Raw genomic sequence first — 13,555 nt, forward strand, 5'->3', positions numbered from 1 at the left:
AGCCCCCCACACCCCCCTCACCCCCACGGCCGAGGGGCGAAGCCCCCCTTCTTCTACCCCCACCCCCCGGCCACTACCATGGCGCCGCGGCTCCCTCCGCTGCCCCGGCCCGGCTCCCGCCTGTGCCCGCGCTCGGCGCTGATTGGGCGGGAGCTGAGGGGAAGGGAGGCGGCCGGGCGGGCGGCGCGGGGCGGTGACGCAGCCCGGCATGGCGGCCGCCGAGACGGAGCGCAAGAGGAAGCCCAGCGAGGCGGCGGCGGAGGGCGGGGAGCAGGAGCAGGAGGAAGAGGAGGAGGGGGAGGAAGATGGGGAGCGCTGGGTCGGGCCGCTGCCGGGGGAGGCGGCGCAGGCGAAGAAGAGGAGAGGTGACGGGCAGCTGCAGGGATGGGGCTGGGAGGAGGGTGTGGGGAGCTGGGGTCGGCCTCTGCTCGCAGGTGGCCAGCGGTGGGAGCAGAGGGAATGGCTGGGGAGGTTCAGGGTGGAAATGAGGAGACATTTCTGCTCAGAAAGAGCAGCCAGGCACTGGGATGGGTTGCCCAGGGAGGTTGTGGAGTCACCGTCCCTTGGGGTGCGCAAGGAGAGGTTGGATGTGGTGCTTGGGGACAAGTCACTGAGTGCCTCATCCTTCTCCGTGTCCCAGCTAAACAGGTCTCCCACTGCCTTCATGAGGGCCCACATGTTCGCTAGCCTTCCATTTATCACTGATGTACTTACAGAACCCTGCTTGTAGGACAAGGCCATTGTCCTTTTGGGAAAAAAAAATGAGCTGTGGTTGATCTTCTGTGTCCTGGCAGGCCTTTAAAAATTGTGTTGAAATTCTTTCTACGTATTCAGAAAGCCACGGTAACTGGCTTTAAGGTAACCTTAAAGGTGCTCCCCTTTAAAGTAACCTTAAAGGGGAGCACCTGTAAAGGTAAAAGAAGGCTTTGAGTGGCTTTAATCCATCAAGAATTCTGAGCACAAAGCCAGAGTAGAAATCCCTTTTATGTTTGCACAAAGTCCTAATGTTCTCTTTATTAAAATTGGGAGTGAGAGGTATTCAAAGGTAATGATGGTGAACAGAAGCTTAATGAAAGTTTTTCATAAAAACATTCATAAAATACACTTCCTGATTTTCCTTTTATTTTGTTTAGTCCTTGAATTTGAACATGTCTATCTTGAAAATCTACCATGTGCTTCGATGTATGAACGCAGTTACATGCACAGAGATGTCATTACACATGTGGCATGTACCAAGTAAGTCTGTGGTGTTGTTTTTTTTCCCATTATATGTTGTCATCAGAGATACGTTCTTGTATATACTAAGAAGTTTTCAATGCAGAAATTTAATAAAGGAAAGTTATGTGCAGATGTGGCATTTCTAGTTTTTTTGAAAACTGAGTATAAAGGAGAGGACTTATAAGCAAGATAAAAATTGTTTAAATAGATGAAAAAGGGTTCTTAAAATCTGTATTGCAAAGGGCAGTATATACAATAGTAGGAAATACTGAATGCATCTGAAATATGATTCAGCAGAATTGCTTGGGTTGAGATCGTTTTCTTGTGTATCTATTTACAAATATGTGTATATATATGTGTTTTTTTTTTTTAATAATAGCAAATAGTATCTGCTGTAAAACCAGACCTAAATGAGAAGTAAAACTTACATAGTAAAAAATGATAGTATTACATATTTCTTAAATTCAGGCTGTTGACCTTTCATAGATGAATGTAGAGCACATTAAAATAATTATTTCTCTTTCAGGATTGATAGTACCCGTTCAGACAGAGTGTTACATTGATTTGTTTGAAGTTCATTTTCTGTACTACCTTACTTCTAGTGTCATAATGCAAATTATTGTCCAAAAGTGGAGTGAAGTATGTGTATTTCTCTAATTCTGTATTTCTGCTTTTCTTCTTTTGTAATTGTAGGACAGATTTTATCATAACAGCCAGTCATGATGGACATGTAAAATTCTGGAAAAAAATAGAAGAAGGGATTGAGTTTGTTAAACACTTCCGTAGCCATTTAGGTAAGAATTTGCTTTTTTGTTTATAGAACTCACCCCTGCTGCCCGAGTTTGAGGAGGAAGTGTAAACAAAAAGGAGAGGGGTTCTGGGACCCGTTTACTGCAGTCAGGGATTAAATGATATCTACGTCTTGTCCTTCATTCCCCTGTCCTGTACATTCAGCCCCCAAACTGCAGGATGAATAGGGTGTGAATAAAACAGGTGAGATGACTCCTGCAGAGATCTCCTACATCCTTTGCAATGCCTTGTGCTCTGCCTGTAGGCAGAATGTCTAGGACAGAGAGAAAGTATCTATTTAAAAAAGACAAGCAGGGTGCATAAAATCCAGAGATGTTTAAAAAAAATGTTACTTTAAGCTGTGGTACCTTCATTATCTGCCATCTGTACTATGCTAAGCATTAAGGTACTCATTGCTATTACAAATGATAATCTGCCTGATGGAAAAAACAGTCTGATATACAGACTGTCACAATAAGAAAAATAATAGGAAATAGTAAAAGTACTGTTTCTGTTTAGAATTTAAAAAAATGTTACGGTAAGTTCTTGATCTTAGCTATTAGCTTCTCATTATGTACAGAAACAAAACACGAGAATGAAGCCTACCAAGTGTAAATAAGTACTGTGAAAAACTTGTTGAAGTCTCAATTGCAGAGTAATTTTGATTATTATGCATGTTAATAGCAGGACTGTAAGAGTTAGCATTCTGCTGCTTTTTGTGTCTTGAGAGATGCAAGTCTAAGAGCTCATTTTTTGTCGTGTAATAATCTTCTTTTTTTAAAAAAAGAATATTTTATATTAAAATAATTGTAATCATAATCTTCTGCTTAGGTAGATGGTAACTAGTTTGTCATCACTTACCTGACTGCAAACAGTGATAGGACACAAAACGTGTGGTAGTAAAGAAAAAGAAAAACAAAAACCCTTAACACAACTTTTTAGTTCAAAAAAGATGGAGAAACAGCTGAAACAGTTTTAGATGTCTGTATGGTTTTTGTTTTTCTGTGGAGAACTGAAACGAAGAATGTCCCTTTCCTGTGTCTTAAGAGTATGTTACCTTGTTTTAACAGGTGTTATTGAGAGTATTGCTGTTAGTTCAGAGGGGGCGTTATTTTGTTCAGTTGGAGATGACAAAGCCATGAAGGTGTTCGATGTAGTCAACTTTGATATGATCAACATGCTGAAACTTGGGTAAGTTGCTTGGTTCTTGAAAATGTGTAGCATTACAAATGGGAGTCATTTTACATAAGAGCTAAGTAAATAATTCATTCTACCTGATTTTTTTTTTTGCCAGTCAAATGAATTTGAAGAAGTTGAGTTATCCAAAATGATGTATCCAGTGGAGACTGCTTGCCTGAGTGTAGAAAAATGTATGACTATATGTACCCTTCAGATGAGTGAAGTAGGGCTGCACCTGTCCTCAGCATCTAATGTTAAGCAGAAGGACGTGGTGTCTTCTGAAGTGTTTAGCTAGACATCTTTATTTTCTTCCTGTTGTTTGGCACTGAATTTAAAAATGACAGCTAACTAACAGTTCACGTAGAGAAGAAATTGGGCCTGTGTTATTTGTCATCACTTGCTGTCTTAGGGTTAGCAATTTCTTCTTCTGTTAAAAAGAATAGTTTTCCTTAGTCTTGCTATTGTAGAATTGCTGTAGTTACATAGTATGTAGATAAAGAATTTGGGGGTATGTTATTGGAATTATCAGTAGCAGAGGAAAGCGAGGCACACAGCATTGCAGGAATGCATTTGGAAGGTGGGAGGATCAGTGGATGCTATAATAAGAATGGTAGAAATACTGATGTTTCCAAAAGTCTCTTGAATTTTGAAAACATCTATTTCATGAAGTCTATTGTTTGCTGGTTAATTGTGACATTGAGTCAAGGTATAAACTCAAAAATATTTGGTATTGACATAGTTCTTTTAATTGAAATAAGTGCTAAGATTTCCATTGCTTTGAAGGTTATTATAACTACACGATATTTTGGTATTTTTCAGAATGCCCATGTAAATGCTTACGTTAGTACTTTTCTGGTTATGTTATGAATAACATTGTCCGAATAACCTACGTAGCGTATCGGAATTGATTCAGTCTTGTCTGTCTGCTGTGGAAAAATTCAAGTTAGCTGTAGTCATTTGTTTCTACTGGTGTTTTGTACTTAGCAGCCCTGTATGTCACTAAAAAACTGGTAAAACTATACCATGAAATAAAATTAATTTCATATTAAAAATACTTTTATATTTGTTATGATAGTGGCTTTTTTCTTGTTGCTTGAGAATTCAAGGAAATTAAGGTAGATTTTAAACCTATTTTGTATCAAGGATATCCTGATTTATACTTCAAATGTTTTTCTATAGTATATCTCTGACATATCTCTAATAGTTTTTCCTCAGCAGCAGTAATCAAACTCCCCCTGCCTGTATATCTTTTCAGAAATAATTGGGTTTGACCTGAAGTGAACTTTTTAATGAAGAAAAGTATACAACTGTAATACAAGCGTTACTGAGAATAGCTTTTTAGATTTAAGATTCATTGTTTTATCTCCTGCATTAATGCTTATTGAGCATCTGGTTTCTGTTTACCTAAATGAAAATTTTTTAGTGGCTGTTTGCTCAGTCTTACAGTGGTTAATGTAGAATTCATAAATGCTGTGTGGTCTTTTCACCTTGTATTATCTTGTGCTGTCTGCTCTGATAGATACATGCCAGTATGTTTCACAGTTGATTAGCTTTGTCTGAAATTCTTGAGATCCTTTCAGATTTAACTAATCTGTACGGTGTAGCTGTCTGCAGATTCCCATGCTTTATGCTTCCGTAAATGATCTGGAGAAAAACAGGTATTTCTGCAGGAAGCGTGTATAACATTGCACAGAACAATGAGACATTGTATTTATTACCCCCCACCACTGCTTTTTTTTCCCCAATTGTATCCTTCACAGTGAAAATCCAAATTATAAAGTGTCTGTTCTTCATCACGCCTTCAATATCTGTTAGTCTGATAGGATTCTAAATAAGAGTTTCCTGTGGAGACTGTATCATAGAATCATAGAATATCCTGAGTTGGAAGGGACCCATAAGGATCATCAAGTCCAACTCCTTGTTTTGATGTCAGAGGAGATGTCAGTATCATTCCTTCGTTGCCTGTCATTTAGTTCTAGAGTTACAGTTCTTGGAATCTTTGCTTACAGACATTAAAAATATATATATATGTTTTTATAATGAAACGAAAAACCCTTAGATTATTGGTTTATTGACCATATCTCTGGTTTCTTTTATTTCTAGATTACATTCGTTAGTAGCCAGTGTGTTTCTTCTTAAATATATTCAGAACAGCTACTGAATATACCGTGATTATCTTAATTTTGTTTACATCTGGATAATTAAATTACATTTTTTTTCAGTTATACTTTTCAGTAGGTATATGGCACAGGTGCAGTTGTCTTCATTTGCACTGAAGCATTAATCACTTAGAGCTGGGAGAGAAATACTAGACTCATAGAAACTGAGTAGCAATCTTCAATACTACTCTGCTATTTATTTGGATTTCTATCCTTTTTCTTCTTTTATACCCACCTACCCAACCTGTGCTGGTTTCTGTCACAGCCTCTTTATGAAACAATATGGAAGCAACAGAAATGGGCTGAACCATCCACTGATTCATGTTGCTTGGGAAAGCTTGGTGATAACACTGCTAGATTTTAGCAAGATAGATATTAGCAAGATGAGTAAATAAAGCTCAAAACTTGCTCCAGATATTTGATTTCAAATTTATAGCTTATCTTGATTCTTACATGAGTAAAACCATCCGTTCTTATTTCTTTTTTGTTGTTGTTGTTTTTTGTTTTCCTTCCATTCTTTGTTGCAGCTACTCCCCTGGCCAATGTGAATGGGTATATTGCCCTGGAGATGCCATATCTTCTGTTGCAACATCTGAGAAGAGCACAGGAAAAATATTCATATATGATGGACGAGGAAATAACCAGCCACTTCATGTTTTTGATAAACTCCATACATCCTCTCTTACTCAGATACGGTTGAACCCTGTCTTCAAAGTAGTAGTGTCTGCTGACAAATCTGGAATGATTGAGTACTGGACTGGTACTCCTCATGAATACAAATTTCCCAAGAATGTGAACTGGGAGTACAAAACAGATACTGATCTATATGAATTTGCTAAATGCAAGGCATACCCATCCAGTATAAGTTTTTCACCTGATGGCAAGAAAATGGCCACTCTTGGGTCTGACAGAAAAGTTAGAATTTTCCGATTTTTGACGGGGAAGCTCATGAGAGTCTTTGATGAATCTCTGAGTGTGAGTTGTATCTTGCTTCTCTTCTTTGAGACTTTTTCTCTGTTTGACTTCACTAATCGGCACTTTTACCTACATTATCACCTGCTTTTAAAGCTGAACTCCGTTGTTACGTTTTTCTTGCAGAAATGGTTTTCCCTGTTCTCTTCCTTGCCTCTTTCATTGCTTTGCCCTGAAATTAATTCTCACTGATTTATGTTAGCTATCAAGTGATACTGAGCTGTTAATTTTCATTTATGTTTTCATACTGCTAGATTTCCTTTTATTAGAAAGTAATTAGAAATAGTAATTAGTAATTACCATTTCAAGTAATAATTGTAATAATGAAACGAATTTATAGTCTTTCCAAAGCTCTGCTAGACAGCTACATACTTCTTCTTCTTTGCTTGAGCCTAATACAACAGCATGGCTATAAGGTCGTTAAAATAGTATTATTTGTTTTTATTTTAACTCTTCGAGTAGTTTGAGCTGTTAAGTCTTGCTTGGATTCTGTACTTTCTATGCATGTGAATTAGTGTTGAACTAGGTCAGAATTTTGAAGTGTATTAATGTGATTATTATTTTTTTTCTTTAGATGTTTACTGAACTTCAGCAGATGAGGCAGCAACTACCAGACATGGAGTTTGGCCGACGCATGGCAGTTGAGCGTGAGCTGGAGAAAGTGGATGCAGTAAGATTAATTAATATAATATTTGATGAAACTGGACACTTCGTTCTCTATGGAACAATGTTGGGCATTAAGGTCATAAATGTGGAGACTAACAGGTAAGTTTCAGTGGAGATAGATAAGTTTATTTCAGAGTCCATACTTAGTCGCTTATATTTAAAACTCGATGTAACTGGATGTTACTAAGGTTTTTGTTGTTTTTTGAGAACTTTAATTTAGACTGTTGCTTAAAAATATTCCCATGGTTATTACTGGGTCATTTCAGTTCAAAGCTTAGTAAAATGAGAAAATATGGCAAGCATATTCATATTAAAGTTGAGAGATCTGTGGCTGACTGGATATAGCAAAGTAAATGTGGATCATGCAGTTTGTTTTTTTATGGGGTAGGGAGTCTGACTAGAAAATTACGTAGCAAGTTTGAGTAGAGAAGCATTATAATTACAATTAGTAAAAGATTGTTTTGAGGGGCTTTTGGTTGCTTTACATTTGTTGCAGTCAGAAAAGAGATACTGTCTGACTGTGAACAGCTAACAGTTGTTACACTTTCTTCTTCTTGTACTTCAGGTGTATTCGTATCTTGGGAAAACAAGAGAACATCAGGGTGATGCAACTAGCTTTGTTCCAAGGAGTAGCAAAGAAACATCGTGCTGCAATCACTATAGAGATGAAGGCATCTGAAAATCCTGTTCTGCAGAATATCCAGGCAGATCCAACAGTAATCTGCACAGCATTTAAGAAAAACAGGTTTTACATGGTGTGTGTGGTGTTTATTTAAGTAACTGTATTCTTCTATTGATGTTTTCTCTATATTATTTTTTAATTTTCTATGTGTGCATTTCCCATGCTGGTTGTCTTTAATACTTGCAAACACAACTTTTCTAGAGGTGTCCTTTTAAAATTACAAGTACATTCTAGAATTTTTAGTTTAAGCTAGCTAAAAATTGTCTAAAAATAGCTTTGTAGCCTCTAATTTTGTTTTCACTATTGCTCAAGTAGTTAAAGAAACTTGGATCCTTTTAGCTGTCTCAGTTACAGTTCTCTGAGAAGGGGTGCAGACTTATGGTCTAGTTTAAGAAACTTAAACAAGAACATTTATAAAAAACTAATGAGGCATTATAGTGATAAAGGAACAATGATTAGCTAGGTATAAATTATTTAACAAAAATTATTAAATTCTGAGTAGTGTCAGGACTCAGTAGCACTTAGTCCTTTATGGGTAAGTAAAAAAGATTAAGAATTTAGATTTTAGTTCAGATGCAATGAAAAAGTCAAGCAGATCTGGAGTAAGTATATAGTACTTGGTCCGGGATGTGATCAGAGCAAAGGTTAGAGGTCAGCTCTGTTAGAGGTCCCTGTCTGTTGTTAGTTGTGCTTGAATTTGACCGTGTTTTCAGTTGGAGTAAAATAGAATATTTTCTAAACCTTTGTGTGGTTAGTATAAAGTATATGATGGAATATACTACTCTAAACAGTTTAACAAGAAAGGAAAAATACTTATAATCCATATGGAAACATCACTCTTTCTACAGAAAGCATGAGTGCATGGCAAGTGAATGCATGCAGAAAATTATTGATTGTCATCTGATACATAATTATACATAGTTCTGTGGATACTTGTGTATTCTGATATTTATTGTAAGTCTTGCTTCTTTAAGAAGTGCTATAAAATTTTCAGTTCTGAGGTTTCTCCTATTTTAAGTTGAATTTGCGGTTTTTCTTATAGCGTTGCATTAACGTTGCATTGGGATATAACGTTGCATTGGGATAAGAGAATTTAGTTTGACTTTGTAATGAAACCAGCAATTTTATGATGAAACAACAAGTTTTGTCTGAATATAGCAGAACACACCAATTCTCCATTCCTTTCTAAAGAAATGGTGCTGAACTACTACTGTGAGCTTTCTTTGGGAGAGGGCAAGTTTAGAAGATAAATTATAAAATGTTATTTGGTCTTACATGTATCTGTACTGGAATTTGTGACTGGAAATGCTGATAATGAACAACGGCGAAATGCAGTCTCTAAATTCTGAAATGAAAACATTTCAAATCTAGTTGGCTGTCTAGAAAGTTAAATCTTCACATTGATGTCTCGGGTGCAGGGTAAGATAAGGAAAAACAAAAGAGAAATGCAAACTCTAACCTTCAGTTCTTTTGTTTTTCAGTTTACTAAACGTGAACCAGAAGACACAAAGAGCGCAGATTCGGACAGAGATGTCTTTAATGAGAAACCTTCTAAAGAAGAGGTCATGGCTGCTACCCAAGCAGAAGGTCCCAAAAGAGTTTCTGATAGTGCCATTATCCACACAAGCATGGGAGATATTCATATCAAGCTTTTTCCTGTTGAGTATGTATTTGGCAGTTTTTCTGTTACTGTATTTTGCCTTCCTTCTGTGTTTTTTTGGTGGCAGTACCCAAGACTTAACTTCCAAGCTAGGAATGGTTCTTTTCCTCCTCATTTTTTATTTTTCTCATTTCCTGACAGTTTTGTAATACCTCAAGCTACCACAGTGTGGCTCTTGACAAACACTAACCGGGTATGGCAAAAGTAGATCAAAGCATCAATGGGATTTTTTTTTTCTTTTTTATTTATTGGTTACGGAGCTCTATTCCTAAACTTTTGTTTGTTCTCTAGACCTCAGATGTGGCTAGATCATGATGGTTTGATGTGGCTATGCAAGCTACGTATTTTTGTAAGGCACTGCTGTTTGATTTCTGGTAACAACAGGCAGGGAGAAGGCTGAGGGTACCAGTTCTTTGCCTCAGCCTTCACTATTCAGGCTTCCCACATCTCATTTCCCTGGCCCTCAGGGCAGGGGCTGGGGTAGCAAAATGCCTCCCACTGTAAGCAAAGAGCAGGTTCAAGACCACATGGTGAAACTGAATGGGTACAAGTCTATAGGGCCCAATGCCATGCATGCCAGGGTCCTGAGGGAACTGGCTGGTGGAGTTGCCATGCCTCTGTCCAGCATATTTGAAAAGTCCTGGCAGTCAGGTGAAGTCCCCAGTGACTGGAAAAGGGGAAACATCACTCCAGTTTTTAAAAAGGATAAATAGTACTGTTTGCAACTTCCAAATGTGGCAATTGTATTACATTTTACAGTGTTGCAGACCCTTCAAGAGCAACTTAAAATTCATACTAGCATATAACATTAGTGCAGTGTATATCCCAAACCAGGCATATCATTTATTAAGTGTTTTGTGCATGATTATTGAAGGTCTTGTGTCAGCATTACTCTGTGATATTAGTACATGCAAAGATTTTGTTATGGAACAGTAGATTTATATATGATGCCAAGTTTGCTATAAATTGAAACATAGACTATCTAGGTGTAGTCCATGTTTCTCCAGAAACAGCTTCATGTTTTGTCATGAAGTCAGTTAAGGCAACACAACCTTAATTCTACCCTGTAGGGCTGTTAGTCTTCCATTGCTGTATTAACTGATTTCTCCTTCCATCAAGACTTAGTTCCTGTAATTCTTATTTGTAGCATATATGTTGCAGTAATGGTACAGCATATACTAGTGAGTGACAGGCCAAGCTACGTTACTTACGACTTTTTTCTAATTCTTATGACAGTATCTCAGTGTATTCGCATGCACAATATTGTTAAATTCATTGCAATGTTTTGTAGACATTATTTTTTTAGATTGAACACAAGAGTATTATCAGTCTTGGTTATGGTTATGTTTGTCCTTTTCTAGTATTTCCTTCTGTCTGAGCTTTGAAATGAAAATCTCTTTAAGATAAAAGTGATTCAAAAATTAAAGTACAGAACTGAGGATGTGTCTTTGTACGCCCTTTAAATCTCTGACCATGTGCTTGTAGACTAATATGAATGGCTACTTTTGTACTGCTTAGCAGGAGCTGGGAAAGTACCCTGTCTGTTCCATTAGTTATGTTATTGGTGCTGTTTAACAAGATGCTTTAGAGTATGACTTAAGCCCAACTGATGTTTCTTGTCACAGCTAAAGTAACTCTGCAGCCATGGACTTAACCTGGCTGTTGTCTGGTTTACTGGGAAGATGTGTGTTACTGTAAATCTGCATATGCAGATCTACTGTGGCTACTAGTCCATTTCCTAAAACCAGTGGAAGAACTAGCAAAAAGAACTGCAGCTCTGGTAGCATCTACTCTTGGGGAGATGAGGGGAACACACAACAACAAAAAAATCACAAGGTGAAAGGCTTTGTTTTGGTTTTATTACATCAATATTGAATACCTTTTCACCCTAGTTTGGAACAGTGTTTGTCAGTAGTTCCAAAGGAGGAAAACTGGCTTGGTGTTGACTGCAAAGTTGCTCTGTAATACTAAAACAGTGTGGTTTCAGATCTCACTTTTTGTACACAGCACTGGACACCTTACATACGTAGCTTAAGAGAATTATAGGGATAACAGTAGTAACACCTTTCTGCATATGGAGCTTATATTCCTTAATTGGTTTTATGTATTGAGAATATGTAAACAAAAAGCTGGAGAAGGAACATTTGGTCAGTAGTGTCTTGACCTAGGCTTTGAGAAATATTTGGATCCTGACCATGCTGCTGACTTCTCGTGTAATCATGCAACCCTATACTCCTCTCAAGTTTTGTTTCCATCTCTGGGTTTGAGAAAGTGGAAGGCTGGTTCATCCTTATTTGATCACTTTCTAGTATGCTGAAACAGTGCTCAGCACAACAGCATCTCAGTCTCACCTGAAATCTTTATGGCCTTGCCACAATACGGTTAAATATGTATTGTAGCCTGTATTTTCTGTTACCTGATTTTAGGTGCCCTAAAACCGTGGAAAACTTCTGTGTGCACAGCAGAAATGGCTATTACAATGGACACATATTTCACCGTATTATCAAGGTAACTTGTAAAAGTTTTTTTGTTTTTTGTTGTAGGTTTACAGAATGTAACTTTGTGGTCAGCCCTCTCTGTTAAGATTTTTATTTACCTTTTGCACAAGGCTTTCTGGAATGGTTTCGTAGTTTTCTGAAAGGTGTCAACAACACTTGAGGTTCTGACGACCTTTATCACTGCATGAAGCTTTTCAGTAGGTGTCCTGTAACTGACAGGATGGAAGAAATCTCAAAATTGAAAGATTCAGCAAATTGAAAGTTCAGCAATTGTGTTTGAATTGTGATTTAGTTTCATCCCAGAGTGGCATATCTTGTAAAGTGTCTTACTTCTATTGCACTAGAATTAATGAAGCCTAAGTCATTGCAGTTAGCATAAGCCATTTTTGCTTTTTTGTTCTATGGGACGATGTAGTAACATTTAACTTCTGTGCAGGGTTTCATGATTCAGACTGGTGACCCAACAGGTACAGGCATGGGAGGTGAAAGTATTTGGGGAGGAGAATTTGAAGATGAATTTCATTCAACTTTACGACATGACAGACCATACACACTCAGCATGGCTAATGCAGGACCAAATACTAATGGATCCCAGTTTTTCATTACAGTAGTGCCAACTGTAAGTAATATTAAAAGTTTGCCTGGTATAACTGCGTAGTAAAAACACAGTAACTTCTCTGGTAGAAAAAGGAACACAATAAGCTTTGTTGAAATAACTTTTTCTTGTTATTTTGCAAGTGAATGCTACACACAAAGATGTACAATGTGTAGGCTTCACTGAAACAATTATCTAAAAATAAGAAGGTGCTGTGATCACATGACCTTTTGACTTGGGGAGTAAGGGCCTTACCCAATTCTTAGTAAAAGACTTTTTTGCAATTGTTTATTACTAGAATATTTTAGATTAATGTATGTGTTCAGTTTAATAGTCTTAAGATATAAAGTATATCCATGTTCACTTATTCTAGGTCACTTTCTTCTTTGATTGGTACCTAACCTACATGTACGTCTTTTCTTTCTCCTCCTGTACCTCAGCCTTGGCTTGACAACAAGCACAGCGTGTTTGGACGGGTGACTAAAGGAATGGAAGTTGTTCAAAGAATCTCAAATGTAAAAGTCAATCCCAAAACCGACAAACCCTATGAGGATATCAGCATCATTAATATCACAGTGAAGTAAGCTAAGACTTGAGGGTTCCAACTTGAAAAGGAAAACCTCAGCACTGTGGGACACAGAAAGGACCTAGAATGAATAAAAACCTTTTTGATAATTCCTGGATGTAAGAAGTGGCAGGACAAAGCAAACACCAGTTCTACCATTGTTCATGTACCTGAAGTGCCCAAAGCGTGTATTTCTGGTAACTCTGTCTTTTAAAGTAAAAACATTTGCTTGTTTCTTACAAAGTCTCCTGTTTTTCTTGTCTCTTCTATGCAAGATTGAAGATGCAAGTCTTTACCATGGCTTATGATAGTGTTTTTAGAATATAATCAAGGTATAGTTTGTACCTTTCTGGTATTTATTTGCATCTTCCATGTCTAAACCTTTTTACGCTAGTGCCATCTTTGACAGAGGAAGAGGTCAGAACCCTTAGGCTATGTATGTATTGCCAGCACTTGTCCTCGTGGGGGACTTCAACTTCCTGGACATATGCTGGAAATACAATACAGCTCTGAGGAAGCAGTCTAGAAGGTTCCTAGAGTGCGTGGAAGACAGCTTCCTGAAGCAGCTGGTG

At 37.7% G+C, this 13,555-nt stretch overlaps 2 protein-coding genes across 2 annotated transcripts in view; one reads left to right on the forward strand and one right to left on the reverse strand.

The window, feature by feature from the left end:
* CENPK (centromere protein K) overlaps positions 1-342 on the reverse strand; it is a 24,455-nt gene extending 24,113 nt beyond the window's left edge. The window contains exon 1 of the mRNA XM_082783321.1: positions 78-342. Within this exon, the coding sequence (XP_082639447.1) occupies positions 78-210 (133 nt within the window). The 5' untranslated portion in view covers positions 211-342. The remainder of the gene's footprint in view (positions 1-77) is intronic.
* Positions 236-13,220, forward strand: PPWD1 (peptidylprolyl isomerase domain and WD repeat containing 1). Its single transcript, XM_082783320.1, has 11 exons — positions 236-365; positions 1,134-1,236; positions 1,912-2,012; positions 3,078-3,198; positions 5,873-6,320; positions 6,892-7,082; positions 7,549-7,738; positions 9,147-9,328; positions 11,752-11,833; positions 12,260-12,442; positions 12,859-13,220. Exons 2-11 carry the CDS (start codon positions 1,181-1,183, stop codon positions 13,000-13,002), a joined length of 1,698 nt encoding a protein of 565 aa, XP_082639446.1. The 5' UTR covers positions 236-365; positions 1,134-1,180; the 3' UTR covers positions 13,003-13,220.
* Positions 13,221-13,555: the final 335 nt, after the last annotated feature.

This window comes from Aythya marila (genome assembly GCF_965140915.1).
Source record: "Aythya marila genome assembly, chromosome: Z".
Lineage (NCBI taxonomy): Eukaryota > Metazoa > Chordata > Aves > Anseriformes > Anatidae > Aythya > Aythya marila.